This window comes from Ostrinia nubilalis, chromosome 6 (assembly GCF_963855985.1).
Source record: "Ostrinia nubilalis chromosome 6, ilOstNubi1.1, whole genome shotgun sequence".
NCBI lineage: Eukaryota > Metazoa > Arthropoda > Insecta > Lepidoptera > Crambidae > Ostrinia > Ostrinia nubilalis.
Window position 1 is genome coordinate 693,192 of NC_087093.1, and position 16,832 is coordinate 710,023.

Consider the following 16,832-nt stretch of genomic DNA (forward strand, 5'->3'; position numbering starts at 1 on the left):
CGCAGCTCATAGAGACAAATCTACATAATCACTTTACTGAAGGAACCTGGACACTTAATCCAATGCTGAAAACTATGATTCTGTCGGGTCGTGCTTGGTCTCTCTTGGTCGTTGTAGTAATGCGACTATGTCTGTAACTCGCATCGTTGACGCTACTCATTGATGAGTATCTACATTCCTAAAGGTAAAGGTTGAGTACCAATTTGGACGATGTTTTCAATTCTTACGCATGCAATAACCTGAAAACGTATCCTGTTTAGAATTGTAAAATCGACCGCGCAACGGAGGCATTCGATCGTCGCGTGAACCATTAAATTTTGAACTTTATGACAGCGATACTGGAATATAGCAGGTAGGTGGACGTGAATAGACAGAGATGCAGCGTGAGCTGCGATCGCGTGCAGGCCGCGTCCCTGGCACCGCCACCCGCCATCAGGAACACCCCCGAAAACGCCGCGCCACCTGTAAACAAACCCCACCCCCGACACCACGCTCGAAAATCACACTCGCGAACTGTCCCAACTTTACAATAGCCCACTCATTAGGTATATGACGCAATTTCACGCACTGCCGTAAGTCGCAGACAACAATGAATTCCCACACTTAGGTGAAGCCCACACGCCAGCCTGCCGGCGAAAGCTCCCGACATTCCTCCACCAGGCGACCACCCCAGCGAATAGAAACTGGCTAATTATCCGCCGAGCTTTACCCGCGAAGTAAACGTCACAACGCGAATTTACAATGCAAATCACTGGCGGAATATTAGTTATAACGTCAGCGCTCAAATTCAAAATTAGTAATTTTAATACAATAAGTCTCAGTCGCTCCTTCGTCACGAGTAGAGCTAGGCAGTTTTGCAATGTCCGTCTTTGTCTTTGTGTTTAAGTGACTCCAATGGAGGACCAAGTACGTATTCCGTTGAAGGCGTTGCTTTCGAATTTGCAGACTGAAATTCTTTCAAATTTAAACGAATTAAATTCGGTGTGAAGCACGTTATGGCATCGATTTTGCATTCTGTCGAATGGCAAACGTAAATTGCGATGCACATAAGTCGGCGGGCGTCTGTGGTGTCACAGTTCGGAAGCTATCGTGCCGGGCGCGCCGCAGCTAGCGTGAGTCCCGTGCAGACTGCATCGCATGGAGCGCGCTGCGGGGCTGAGGACCGGCGATGTCTGACAGCGGGCGGGACGCGCCTCGCAGCGCCAACCTGAGCTTCCGCTCGGGCGTCCGCAGCCCGCCCGCCAGCGGACAGTCCAAGGACCTGCAGAAGCTCGAGCTCAGCTTCCTCGAGCTCAACAAGGAGCGGGCGAAACAGAAGGAATGGAAAAGGCTAATTCGCGACATGGTGTTGCAGAGGGGGAAGATCCCGCTGCTGCTGGCGGTGGAAGCGGGCAACCAGAGCATGGTGCGCGAGCTCCTCAGCGCGCAGACCGCCGAGCAGCTCAAGGTAACCGCGACACAGTGCTCGCCACTGAACCTCTACCATTCTATTAACGCTCTAAATCTAAATATTTTGACACTCAAGACACTCATGCTGTATCGTGCGATTCTATCAAGCTTGAATCATCTTTTTATAACCACTGAAATGATTAATTTAATATTATATTGTAATAAAGTGTTTATTTACATTTTAAAATGTAGTAAGATATAATGAACTAAAACATTATTGCGACCAAAATGGTCGAATTGTTGATTCCATAAAAGAAATCATAATCCAGCTAACTATTCGTTGATCATCTTTGCAAAAGTATTTGTACCTACATTAGTATGTCATGCGACTGATTTAAGTATAAATAAATGTAAGTTTTATTCATTTATTATCTTTATTATCAAATAGAATTGCAAGACTTTTGCATGTTTGTCTACGGCTAGCAAACTCATACTTTCCATTTTATTTATATTTTAGCAATGTGGGATGCATTGCTACTTTGTGAGTAGAATTTTGTACCGTTTGCGTCATGTTTGCACGATTTATTGCACTTTGCCAATTGATTTCCATCATTTCTCTCTTTTTCTTAACTTTGGAGTGCTAGTTTGGTAGCTAGCCTCACGCTGGTGAGATAACGCGTGTTGTCTTGTCAGGCGTCGACTCCGGCCGGAGACACGGCCCTGCACCTGGCAGCGAGGCGCCGTGACGTGGACATGGCGCGTATCCTGGTAGACTACGGAGCCGCGGTGGACGCCGTCAACGGCGCCGGCCAGACGGCGCTGCACATCGCCGCCGCGGAGGGAGACGAGCCGCTCGTCAAGTACTTCTATGGCGTGCGCGCGAACGCGGCGATAGCTGACAATGAAGGTACGAACTGTTTCTTTTTATTTCTAACTAGCTTTCCGCCCGCGGCTTCGCCCGCGTGGAATTTTGTCTGTCACAGAAAAACAATATCGCGTGCGTATTTGCTCACCGTTTAGACCCAAACATTTTCAAAACCAAAATCAGCTCAATCGGCCCAGCCGTTCTCGAGTTTTAATCAGACTAACGAACATCAATTCATTTTTATTTATATAGATTTATACTTCTTTCCTATGTAGGTATGTGTATTTCAGCCAAAGGACGTCTACTGCCGGAGAATTTCCTCTCCCAAGGATTTCCACTACGATCGGTCCTGCACTAAAATGCTTGCAGCGCAACCATCACAGATCGTTGGTCCTCCATGTGGTAGGCCTGATTAAATTAAAAGCAATCGACTGAGCTTATAATCAACTAACTTTCTTCTATCAACTCTCTGCAGACCGAACCCCGATGCACTTGGCAGCAGAGAACGGCCACGCGGCGGTCATCGAGCTGCTGGCCGACAAGTTCAAGGCGTCCATCTTCGAGCGCACCAAGGACGGCAGCACGCTCATGCACATCGCCTCGCTCAACGGCCACGCCGACTGCGCCATGATGCTCTTCAAGAAGGGCGTCTACCTCCACATGCCAAACAAGGTAGAGATACATCCAAACTTCACTTTGGCCAAACGGTATAAGGGCAGAATGAAATATCCTGCCAACTACGTCATACCAAAAGCACAAAGCATTGGACACAACGCAACCATGGCCTAGACTCTGGGCTTATATCGAAGAGGGCTCAGTCGCGCATAACGCATTACCTAACTACATACTTGATGTCGAAACTTTCACGACGTCATCGAAAAATTGATTCCTCGTTACTTTGTTACTAACCTCAAAATTAGATTAACGCAAACGTAACATATTCTGCCAAAATGAGGCCTTATTTCCGCGAGCACACGAGTGGAGTCACGCGTAGGGCTAAATTCGGACCAAAGCAAGGGTGTCAAGGTTACATGAGCAGATTTCCTACATGTGTAGACGCGGGCTACTTCGTCCTTCTGCCGCAAAGGGCGAGCTCCCGAGACCTTGAAACGGGGAAATGAAATCATGTTTTTATGACAACCTAATGTAAAGTTATTACTTCGAATTATTTTACCACATTGCCGTTGGGAAACGTTCCGAATAAATTATGATAAATGCTGCCCTATATAAATTGTTGTATTAATGTTCCTGATTCGTTTTGTTTTACGACTTATATCAATGTGGTTTTATTGACTTATAAAACACGCCAATCATTAGTCTCAATCTTTCTAAAAATAGCCACCAATTTTGAGTTCGTTACAGTTCAATTGCACAGTTTAGAATTAGAACATTACCTAGCTACTAATAACTTAACTAAAGTAATTATGTGAAGGCAGACTGGTGTAGGGATAGATTTCTGATATTAATAATGACTAAATTAAAATGTTAGGACTCTATTTTACAAATTGACCTAATTTAAACATACAAACTACAACAGAGTTTATACTTGTCTGCATTTTATATTAAAGGTAAGGATTTTTTAACTGTATGCGGCAGTAGGCCTTGCGCTTAACTTACAATAAAGTATATTTATTTCACTGAGGCGCAACATTGCCGCGCGGGCAGCAGACGGACATAAATCCGAATGCTTATCGGAATGGTACGAAACGTTGCGAATAAATTAAACTTTTCGCTTCTTTTTAAAACCCACCCCATTATACAAACACAAAAGATTTTTTGCACCTTTTTCATGCCATCGTGAAAAGCTTTGTGTTTAAAGCAAATAAGTTGGGCAGTTAAGAATTGCAAAGGTTAAAAAGCAATGCCAAAATTCAACACTCCTTGACATAACTGCCTACATTTATTTAAGTAACTGCGCCTAACAGCGCTAATCTAGAATATTTCTTTGTGTTAAATTAAATATGCATTTTTCTAGTAGTAGTTTATCTGTTTTAGAAAAGCATTCATGTCCACTCTCATATCTTTCATGGTGACTTTTTATTCCTAGACTTGCTTTTGAATCATTTCGAAACACTTCTATCACCACATTATTAGGATTCCCCTTTCAAACGCTGTTTCACCCCCTTCAAGTTTTGATAGAAACAAAAGATAAAATAAATGCCTTCACTAGGGTCCTATCTATCTCTACCTATATCTTTGATCAAATAAAAGCTCTGTACCAAAATTGGTCATCAAAAAGAACTGTTCAGGCGTGAAAACGCAATGAAAAGTATTTGGAAAATCTTTTGTTATTTGTAATCATTTGTTTTGTGAATATAAATTGAATACGTCACATATTTTTTTCAGGATGGAGCGAGGAGTATCCATACAGCAGCGCGGTACGGTCACGTGGGCATCATCAACACTCTCCTGCAGAAGGGGGAAAGCGTCGACGTCACCACCAACGTAAGACGCCATAACGATTTACCATTCGATAGAACTAAAAGTCAACCAACTGGATATTATTTTTTATTGTGTGAAAGTGGATATTTATTTCCCCTCTTTATTTATTACGCGATAAACACTTTTGATTCTAATGCTTAAAGAGGGTGGTATAGGAAAGGCATCAGTAATTAAAGATAACATCAAGATTGTCTACTCGACCTCGACATAAACCTCGAACCACGAAACCTTTTCCATATGAATTATGTTAATAGATTTGCATCGTTTGTTTTATTTTTGAGATTATGTACGATGGAAGTACATCTCTGAAGAAAATATTAACAAATCACAACCTTCGCCCCTTAGGCTTGCGTGAGCTTATTGACGCCAGCCAGTGTCAATTTAAACCAAGTCACGCTATTGTCCTAATAAAATCCGGACATGCTTATTACCCTATTGCGTTAGAAGGAAGGTTATGCTTTTCATGTGGAATTCGGCTGAATTCGAGTGTTGTTTCCAGGACAACTACACGGCGCTGCACATAGCGGTAGAGTCGTGCAAGCCGGCCGTGGTGGAGACCCTGCTAGGGTACGGGGCTGACGTGCACATTAGAGGAGGCAAGCAGCGCGAGACGCCGCTACACATCGCTGCCAGGATACCAGACGGTACTATACTAACTAAACCAGACGGTGCTTGCTCATTATTAAGCTCAAAGTTTGTCACCATCCTAGTGACTAGGAAAAGCAGCAGCAAAATGATATCAATTCCTGAATCGAAGAAGTGTTTAAAACAAACAACTATTTTTGATTTTGCAGAGCAAAGAGTGTTTTATTGGATCGGGTCTAATGCTGAATTTACTTTTCCTAATGTGGACCATTTGGCTGAAACGAACGAATGTGGACCTCATCACCTATAAAATACAGCTTTGAGGCTGCGATACCCAAACAACGCTGGTTCGGAGTTCAAACCGGTTCGAACTCCGAACCAGCGAACCCCACCGCCGTTCGACGTCTTATTTCACGCATAACCAGGCTAAAAAATAAAGACGGTATCTTCACAGCATAGAGTTCAAATTGACGCGTGCTTTATTGAACCAAAGCCTGGTTAAGTGTTAACTAAGTAAGAGGGGTTAACGGGGCTAATATTCTTTAAAAAAATTGCAGGTGACAAATGCGCGCTAATGCTGCTGAAGTCGGGCGCGGGCCCCAACAAGGCGACGGAAGACGGCATGACGCCGGTGCACGTGGCCGCCAAGTTCGGCAACCTGGCCACGCTGCTGCTGCTGCTCGAGGACGGCGGCGACCCGCTCAAGAAGACCAAGGTTTGCTCATTGGTTCATGTGGAACACTTTTTAGTGTAACCTTCACCCACTACGTCACGGGACTACTCAACCTTCGATGGCTGGGTTTCATTGGAGGCAAGTCAAGCAGATCCTGGCTATACAGGAGTTGCAGTCGTGGGATAAGTCCCGTAACCTTCAACCACAACAACTAGGAAATAGAATTTTGATAACCTATACCAGGGGTGGCCAACCAATCGATCGTGACTATTAATCCAGTCGATCGTGACAAGGCAAAAAATACTACATGATTGTGTACTAAACTATGCTGTTTCATGTAAGATTTCAAGAAGTATGTAGTAAACAGTAGATCTTATGTTTAATCAAGTTGGCCACCTCTGACCTATACCTACACTTATGATACTATAATATCGGAAGCGATATCCATGGATGACGAGATGTTAAACAGTTGTTGTGTTTGTTTAATCTGTTCAATATTTCAGACTGGCGAAACTCCACTACAAATGGCATGCCGGAGCTGTAAGCCCGACGTCGTGCGGCATCTCATAGAATTCGTCAAAGATCACAAGGGTGACAGCGTCGCCACGTCCTACATCGACGCCGTCGACGAAGACGGCGCCAGCGCCTTGCACTACGGCTGCAAAATCACAAAAGAAGAAGTCAAAACGGCCTCAGCAGATCGCGAAGTTGTCAAGTGCCTCATAGAAAACGGAGCTGATGTAACGCTCGTAACGAAGCACAACCTGGAAACCGCGTTTCACGTCTGCGCCGTCGCAGGCAACAACGACGTCATGAGCGAGATGATCGCTCACATCTCTTCGGCGGACGTCGGGAGAGCCCTCAATAAACAGAACAACATCGGCTGGACACCGCTGCTTATAGCCTGCCACAGAGGACATATGGAACTCGTCAGCACCTTATTGACAAACCACGCCAGGGTAGACGTCTTCGATGTTGAAGGCAGATCCGCTCTCCATCTAGCGGCAGAGCATGGATACCTACAAGTTTGCGACGCCTTACTAACTAACAAAGCATTTATTAATTCTAAAGCGCGAAACGGAAGGACAGCACTGCATTTAGCAGCGATGAACGGCTACACGCATTTAGTGAAGTTTCTAATTAGGGACCACAACGCAATGATCGATGTTCTGACCTTGAAGAAGCAAACGCCATTGCATTTAGCAGCAGCCAGTGGCCAAATTGAAGTGTGCAAGCTTTTGCTAGAACTCGGAGCGAACATTGACGCAACGGACGAGCTAGGTCAAAAGCCGATCCATGCGGCTGCTCAGAACAATTTTTCTGAAGTAGTACAACTGTTTTTACAGCAGCATCCAAATCTTGTGATGGCGACAACAAAGGACGGAAACACGTGTGCGCATATAGCGGCTATTCAGGGTTCAGTGAAAGTGATTGAGGAGCTGATGAAGTTCGATCGGACTGGTGTGATCTCCGCGCGGAATAAGTTAAATGACTCCACTCCTTTGCAATTGGCCGCCGAGGGCGGTCACGCGGACGTAGTGAAAGTGTTGGTCAGGGCTGGCGCTTCGTGTACGGACGAAAATAAGGCTGGGCTGACGGCAGTCCATTTGGCAGCCGAACATGGACATACCAATGTATTAGATGTTATGCGTTCCACAAACACACTGAGGATATCCAGTAAAAAGTTGGGTTTAACTCCGCTTCACATAGCAGCTTACTATGGACAAGCAGGTATGGTGCAATATCTTATGTTTTAAATTTATTATACACCATCTGTACTTTCAATAATCCTACTAATATCAGGCCTGTTCATCTCCGCGAGTTTACATCGAAAACAAAACACGCACGATGGCCCACCTACAGGATACGATTCGACAAGGCCTCACATACGAGCGAACATTGACTCACGCACGCGTATTCTTGTGTATGATGGAACAAAATGGTGTACTAAATACTGTGCAGTATTTAACTGCCTAAATAATAATAAAAACACAGAATGTACTTTTTTAAGTTGCCTCAAGACACTGAGAGGTAAATAGGTAGTTAATATTATTCATGATAATTCATGCTAAATCATGTATTTCCTCCGCCATTTTTCGCAGTTTGGCACCTCACGTCACATCATTTTACCGAAGTCAGCCCTATAGCTTCGGCGCAGTGCCGATCACTGACGTTTGTCAACAAAATGGTGCTTGACTCTTGAGACAGGCTAAATTACACCATATTGTTAATTACATTGAGCATACATTTTTTTAAATACCTTCTCGAAGTAAAACTTCTGTACGTAGTACTTATTATTATTCTGTGCTAATATTATAAATGCGAAAGTTTGGATGTCTGGATGTTTGTTGCTCTTTCACGCAAAAACTACTGAACGGATTTTGATGAAACTTTACAGTATTATTGTTTATAACCCATAATAACATATAGGCTATAATTTATGAAGATCTGTGACAAACTAAATTTCACGCGGGTGAAGCCGCGGGCAAAAGCCAGTTCAATATAAAAAGTAACGTGGCATCGGACGAATTAAACTCGCAACACTTCGAGCTCCTGTATCTTTTTAGTAAGATACTACTGTTTGTCTGAAACTCATCATTGCTCCAGAAACGGTACGAGAGCTGTTGTCCCACGTGCCCGGTACTGTCAAGTCCGAGCCGCCCACGGGCGTGTCGCTGGTGCCGGTGCTGGGCGCGGAGTCGGGCCTGACGCCGCTGCACCTGGCCGCCTACAACGGCAACGAGAACGTCGTGCGTCTTCTGCTCAACTCCGCCGGCGTGCAAGTGGACGCCGCCTCCACTGAAAACGTTAGTGCTGGACTTCATGATGTTTTTTGAAGCCGCGATAGATGAACGATGAAGGGGTCGGACTCGCCGACTCGTGTCGTGATCCGGGGAACACGGGTTCGGTCCCCGCCGCCGCTCGATTATTGTGGTGAGCTCACTCGTGTCGTGACACAAGCCTATTTAGCTTAGTAGGTACGACGGGACTGTTAAAAAATATAATCCTTTTAAAAAAAATGTTTTCTCAGGATGGCATCATAAACCATTTATGTTTATTTTTATATTTAATTTCAGGGCTTCAATCCACTGCACTTGGCGTGCTTCGGAGGCCACATGTCAATAGTGGGTCTTCTCCTCAGTAGATCAGCAGAGCTACTACAAAGTACTGATCGCCACGGCAAAACCGGTCTCCACATAGCGTCAACATACGGCCACTACCAGATGGTCGAAGTGTTATTAGGGCAGGGAGCTGAAATAAATTGCACGGACAAAAATGGGTGGACACCTCTACATTGTGCTGCTAAAGCAGGCCACCTTAACGTGGTTAAACTTTTATGTGAATCGGGAGCTTCTCCAAAAAGTGAAACGAATTTAAACTGTGCCCCTATCTGGTTTGCGGCTTCGGAGAACCACAATGACGTGCTGGAATACTTGCTCCACAAAGAGCACGACACTCAGTCCTTGATGGACGACAAGCGGTTCGTGTACAACTTGATGGTGTGCTCGAAGAACCACAACAATTTACCAATCGAGGAGTTTGTGCTGGTGTCGCCGGCGCCCGTCGACACCGCTGCGAAGTTATCCAACATCTACATCACCCTATCCACTAAGGTAAGAACGAGAACAAAGACGGCATATTCATCGCAATCAGATTCGTCAAAGCTAACCTAACCAATCAAATAAAAATCGTATTATTTTCCGCGATAGCCATGTTAAAACAAAATGCAAATATTCACTTACGTAATCTCAATAACATTACTTTAAAAGTAACAACCATAAATATTCAACAAGCATTGTTCCTAAATAGGAAAAGGAGCGTGCCAAAGACCTCATCGCAGCGGGGAAACAATGCGAGGCTATGGCCACCGAGCTGCTCGCCCTGGCCGCCGGCGCGGACTCGGCCGGCCACATCCTCACCGCCACGGACAACAGAAACATCGAGTTCCTCGACGTTCTCATAGAGAACGAGCAAAAGGAAGTCATTGCCCACACAGTCGTTCAAAGATATCTTCAGGTAAAAAATAGGTAACTTCAGAAACTACATTGACCATACCCGTGCCTAGATGTGCTCAAATATTCAGCATCACTCTTTTTTTCCAGGAACTCTGGAGAGGGAGCCTCAAATGGTCGGGCATCAAAATAATGATTCTTTTTTTCGCATTTATAGTTTGTCCACCAGTCTGGATGGTGTTCTCTCTTCCCTTAGGTCATAAGTTTAATAAAATCCCCATTATGAAGTTCATGTCGTACCTAACGGCCCACATATATCTCATGATACTGTTATCTCTCGTAGCTATAACGCCTATCTATAGTTCAATATTTAGAGAAAGTTTAGTTCCCAGGTGGTATGAGTGGATGCTACTAATATCACTCAGCGGGCTTCTGCTCTTCGAGCTTACCAATCCTAGTGATAAGTCGGGCTTGGGGTGGATCAAAATAGCAGTCCTGTTATTCGGGATGATCGGAGTGGCCACTCACGTCATAGGCTGGATGACCGTCCAGCCTAAATATTGGCCGACATTAATGTACTGTAGAAATCAGTGTTTCGCTTTATCTTTTCTATTGGCCTGCGTTCAAATATTAGACTTCCTCTCTTTCCACCATCTCTTCGGACCGTGGGCAATCATCATCGGTGATCTCATGAAGGACTTGGGGAGGTTCCTCGCGGTGCTAGCGATATTCGTGTTCGGATTCTCGATGCACATCGTGGCTCTGAACCAACCGTTTAGGAATATACTCAAAGTGGAAGACAATAAGTATGCACGACAGATGAGAAAGAAGATATTTTCCGACGGTGAGGACTTTTCTTTTATATCACTATCACATCACCTTCATTTTCATGTTTTGTGTGTCAATTCTTTATGTCGTGTTCATTATACAAATTTCATACAGAGAAACACTTCATATTTTCGTATCATTTAACTGTATACTTGTTGTATTAGAAAGCCTACGAACGAAACGCCAAAGTTACTATCCATGGAGTAACAATGGGGAGTCGTACAGGAGGAAACAGGGCCCGGGAGGACGTAAGTCCGCCTTAGAGAGAAGACACAGTTTTACATTATGCATACAATGGATGTCACTCATACGATGATCGCATTATGTCTCGATGGTGCTTCTTTTTGTTTTATTTTTGATGACCCATGCATCCGCTTGAGGCTTGTTGAATGTTTCCTATCCCTCACCTCGAGAATGTTATCATCGTTGACTACATGTTTAGATTAATGTCGCAAACACAGACCTGGAATGTGATAGGACTCTGTACTATACAACCGACACAACTGCATCGCCACTATTTATGGTTTATTTTCATACATGTCGATCATAAACGATGGCGTTCAATTTGATGGTTTAGAATGTTCCGTAATTCACAGTGCATATTCTGCCTCGCAACGATCCGCTTTATGAAGGACATGTGTTCCAGATATGGATGTTGTCACAGAAAATGCATTGCGCGTCACAATAATAGTTTTAGTGGAATGAGTGGCCGACCTCACCGCATTCGATGGAGCAATATGATTTGCGCATGTGGCTGCTTATGTCCCGCGATTGTCACGCAGGTGTCTTGAGGTACCACTTTACGGTTTTTGTTTCTATTACGAATGTTGGCTGTTTGTCGTCCTGTGGCGCCTCCCGCGCTCACGCTGTTGGTGTCTCGATAGATGATGTAGATGGGGCTGGATTGATACAATCTCACCCAAATTCCTTGGATTCGACTGATCAATTGCGAAAACATGAATTCCCTTCACAGATTTGAAAAAATGTATCAATCTGTCCCAGCCATTTACTGTTAGCTGATATTTGTAGATTCTTAGAAAGGTAGGGGCAGATTCATGCGAACTGTCGCCCTGACTCCCCCGTGGAGTCAGGCGGACGTGTCCGAGTATCAACCTACCCCTACCGCGTAGCTTCACAAAGAACGTGGTCCATGTTGCGTCTTGTCTTCTAGCGACGTTGACACCGATCGAGGCCTTCGAGAAATTGTTCTTCGCCCTTTTCGGCCAGACCACATTGTCCGACCTGAACTACGTGACAACCTTGCGGCCCCTGTGGACCCAGAACATATTCAAGTTCGTGTTCGGCGCGTACTTGCTGATGTCTGTCGTGGTGCTAGTAACGCTCCTAATTGCGATGATGTCGGACACTTACCAGCGCATCCAGGTACAGTACATAGGTGTACAGCTAGGCGGTTTTGTTCGCAGTGACTATGAACCCGCTGTCGTCGTTCGAGCTGCTGTTCTTCGCGGTGTTCGGGCAGACCACGACGGAGCAGACGCGCGCGCACCGCATCGACAGCAACATGCAGCCCGCGTGGACCAATTACTTGTTCAAAATAGTGTTCGGCATCTACATGCTGGTGTCCGTGGTGGTGCTCATCAACCTGCTCATTGCCATGATGTCTGACACGTACCAGAGGATCCAGGTAACGCGCGACTACTTCTACGATGACTGCACTGGATAACACCGCTTCCAATAAACTAATTTACTAATCAATACTAACTAATAATGATTAAAATACTATTTAACTTCAAGTAATTAAATTCTTAAATTTTACCACTCATGTTCATGTATTCTACAATACATTACCTACAAGTCTCTACAATGACGACTTGATCGAGCATTTTATTTCTTATTTACTCAATTTATATAGGTAATTTATTTCATACCTTTCTTAATATCCTATCCTTAAACGGTATTCGTATTCCCGATGTCCACAATCAGCTGTAGGTGGTAAGTAGCTATTATACTCGTAAATAGGAACTTAATAGGTACTTATAGATCCTATAATTTTTCATTACCATCATTTAATTAAAAATCTATATTGTTTATTTTTAAGGTTTAATTTATCTTTGTTAATATAACAACTCATTTAAAGTGAATTTTAATAACCTATATTAAAGCTCTAAATAAATATTTTACTTAATTTAAGCACGTTTGCAAACAAATCTGCATGCAAAAGAATCTTGCACACAGCTATGATTTCTAGCAACAAAAGTCAATTAATTATGGCCCTTATACAAAACATCCTTCAGAATCGTTAACATTTAAAGACATTTGGCAGACGACTTATTTATAAGCCTGGCTAAATTAAAACCATCATAGCTGTATCCAAGAGTCTTCCACAAATACAATTTAGCAGTTGATTCAACGAGCCCACTTTTCAGGCACAATCCGACATCGAGTGGAAGTACGGTCTGTCCAAACTGATCAGGAACATGCACAGGACCAACACGGCTCCCTCCCCACTCAATTTGGTCACCACCTGGCTCATGTGGCTTATTGCCAGGTGTAAGGTAAGAAATATTTTGTCGAACTAATAAATTACTTTAGGTTTACACATTAAAGGCGATCCTATACTTTTTACTAGAATTCTAGATTCTTTTGATTTAATATTTATGTGCCTATTGGCTCCGTGCACGATTACAGCGCCAACTAGCGTCCACAACTTTGTGGGCTCTGTCACATTGACATTTAGGTCGTATATTTGTGAAAAAATATCGAAATGAAAAAATAACAAATATTTTCAACTAATAAATTGTTGTGATACCACGATTTGGGTGGAAAAAAGGTTTTGAAATCATTTTGGTCATTCAAATCAAATGAGGTAAGTCCAAAAAGTGTGTTTAATTTTGATTGTGTCAGGGTTTGTTTACTTCATTTATAGTTGTAGTTTTACAGTAAAACAAAAAGAAAAAGCTACTTTAACGGTTTCATTATATAACAGTAAATATATTTAAATGTTTCTGTATCGCTAGTAATAAATTAAATATCGTTTTCAGATCGAAATGAGTATCGTTTTGAAGACCGGGTTTGTGAGAGTTACAATATCAAATTCCAACCACAAACCGTATTTAAAGGAAAGTTGTTGGTATTGGCTGGACAAGTCCGAGATGTAGAAGAATTAAGAACAAAACAAGGGCAGAGTTCAATAATTCACGCTCTCATCATAAGGCAAACATCTGTGCACAACAACTACTGTGACTCATTTTTGTACTACCACGTTGTATAGTCTAGTTGTTTCCAAATTGTAAACGGCTATTAAACCAGCCCTATCGAAATACAGTCCACTCTTTTATTTAAGTTCCCAGTAGGACCCTTTTCATGCGATTAATTAATGATATTAAAATGTATTATGTAGAATCGCTTTGCCATTGACAGATACATCTGATGACAGAGCTAACATTATTTCTACTTTTGACCACCATGAGCGCTGCGATAGATTATGTCCCCCCCACCTAGTACTTCGCACCCAGCGAATAAACACTGTTAACTGATCGTTTTTGTCCCAGGAACGAATAAGCAAGAAAAAGAGGCCAAGCCTTGTGCACATGATCGGCCTCCAGCGGCAGGACCAGATGAGCGCCAGGTCCAAGGCCGGGGCCAAGTGGCTGTCCAAGGTCAAACGAGGCCAAGTGGTTCCCAAGGGTATGTTTTTCATAGCGAAGTTATAGAAAGTCTGAGTCTAATGCTGAAATTAATTCATGGCTAATATGAACTTACCAATTGCAGACTCGACGCGTCTATCCGTAGTGCACCTCAGCCCGCTCGGCTCGCAGATGAGCTTCAACAACATGACGCGGATAGAGAATGTGGTGGACTGGGAGGTCATAGCCAAGAAGTACCGCGCGCTCATGAGGGACTCCGACTCCGAGGAGCACCACTCCAAAGAGAGCGGCGAGGACACGGCCGATGACGTCTCCGAGATCATGCCCAACAACATCCCTCCTCCCTGAAACAACGGAGAAACGTGTGATAAAATATTTTTAAAGCAATAGCTGAATGCTGATCCAAGCGTCACCAACTTAACACATATTGAAGATTCCGGTTCCAGCACCACGGGATCGGGGACCAAAGAGGACTTGGTAAAGTGTGTGGTAGTTGTAAAGGGCTTCCCTTCTAAAATCGGGTTAGTTTCTACTTCCAGATTATAGTCGATACGTATTTGATGTCTTCGATGGCGATGTAGTGATGTTGTCATGAGTAATAATTAGGTATTATCGGTAAGTAAGTTTAAATATTTTGTGATGGTTAAGTGTCACTAAGCAATCTAAGATTCTAAATAATAGTTGACGATAAAGTGCCTAAATAAAAACACAGAAAATATTATTTGTATCGTAAGAATTGTAAGTAATGCATTTTGTATGGTGACGTAAGAGGAATTTACATTTCAATATAAATTGCAACTACTTAGGTATTATTATTATTATTTAAATATTAATATAGTTAGTTATTTATACATTTTAAGGGTAAATATTGGTTTTGCTAACGTATATTAATATTTTCTAGTCTTCTCCATTCTAGTCAGTATTGTTTTGAGTATTAGTAATATTGTAAATACGTAAGTTTTAAATAATAATAATATGTATGTACATAAAAGTATCGCATTCAGCAGTAAGTATACAATGTATCAAGTATTATTTTAATTAAAAAAAAATATTATTTGTTAGTTTTTTATAATTAAGCTACATAATTTTAGTAAGTAAGTAATTTAATTTACATAATTAAATCAGATTTAGAATTTATTTTTGAAAAGCTTTTTACTACCTAGCTTTTCTAAATACGATACTCTTAGAAATCAGGAGTGGAATTCTTTAAAAAAAACAAAACTTACAAACCGTTATTTATTAATTTTACTTAAAACAAAAATCACAATTTACACAACCAAAAATAACAATTTTCTTGATCAGAGAAACAGAATCAACTTATTTTACGTAACGCCTAGTATGCCTAACTATGAACTAAAACACTTCACCACCGATGTGCACGCTCCGAACGCTCGAAAAATAGTGAGTGCGCGGCGGCTTGGCACTCCTTTTATAAGCGGTCAGGCGGGTAGTTCGATCGCCTATAGGGGCGATTGCTTATACGGCCTCTCCTGACATAGTGTCGTCCTCGACACGAGCTTCATGTGTGACGGTTCGGCGCCGTCTAGATGTTCCAGTCTTCGTCCAGTAGGGGCATTGATGGTCCGGGCAAGCCGCTGGGACCAGCAACGTCAACAGCTTCGAGGTCTGGGTCTGCGTCCAAGGAAGGCATGGACAGACCAACCCCTGAAGGTGTCGTGCCGTCCAGTAGCGGCATTGATGGTCCGGGTAAGCCGCTGGGACCAGCAATGTCAGCAGCTTCGAGGTCTGGGTCTGCATCCAAGGAAGGCATGGGCAGACCAGCCCTCGAAGACGACGTGCTAACCTGAGGCTCACTTTCTTCTAGGTTTTCGTCTGAAAGCGGGATTAGGTTAATAATAATCTAGTCTAGTCTAGATTTCACACATTCAGTCTTACACATCAATCTCTCATCATCTCTCAATCAATTCAAAATTCATCTATCACACATTCTTACACCTAATCACACATACATCACTCATTAAATAGTAACAGAGACGTCTCATAAAATGCATATCAAACCAATCCTAGGCCTTTACGGAACTTCAGTCAGATGACATCTGTAGCGTCGGTCGGTAAACCAACGCGCGGTGAACTGCTCTCATATGTTGCACTGCCTTGTGTGATGCAACATGTAGATACCTGAAACTGAATAGGTTGACGCCAAGGCGAAGTACGCCTGAAGTCTATTACGGAACGCCAAGGCTACGTGGCCTGAAGTTCCTCTAACGAACGCCAAGACAACGTGTCTGTAGTTCAACGAACGCCAAGACAACGTGTCTGTAGTTCAATGAACGCCAAGGCAATTTGCCCGAAGTTCAGCTATAGAACGCCAAGGCATCTCTGCCTGAAGTTCAGCTATAGAACGCCAAGGCATCTGCCTGAAGTTCCCATAACGGACGCCAAGGCTACCAGCCTGAAGTCCTGAACAATGAACGCCAAGGCTTTAGTAAGCCTGAAGTTCAAGTAAAAAGAAAAACTCGTACATACCC

The 16,832-nt window shown here is 43.2% G+C and overlaps 1 protein-coding gene and 1 long non-coding RNA gene across 2 annotated transcripts; both read left to right on the forward strand.

The window, feature by feature from the left end:
- Positions 1-1,168: 1,168 nt before the first annotated feature.
- On the forward strand, positions 1,169-14,691 carry LOC135072367 (ankyrin-1). The gene is made up of 17 exons (XM_063966265.1): positions 1,169-1,447; positions 2,083-2,296; positions 2,730-2,926; positions 4,601-4,699; positions 5,196-5,340; positions 5,839-5,996; positions 6,458-7,588; positions 8,606-8,761; positions 9,032-9,568; positions 9,765-9,971; positions 10,058-10,163; positions 10,542-10,751; positions 10,900-10,983; positions 11,907-12,118; positions 13,123-13,251; positions 14,248-14,383; positions 14,468-14,691. Exons 1-17 carry the CDS (start codon positions 1,169-1,171, stop codon positions 14,689-14,691), a joined length of 4,224 nt encoding a protein of 1,407 aa, XP_063822335.1.
- On the forward strand, positions 13,361-14,020 carry LOC135072371 (uncharacterized). The gene is made up of 2 exons (XR_010257417.1): positions 13,361-13,562; positions 13,738-14,020. It is a non-coding gene; the product is annotated as an uncharacterized LOC135072371 (long non-coding RNA).
- Positions 14,692-16,832: the final 2,141 nt, after the last annotated feature.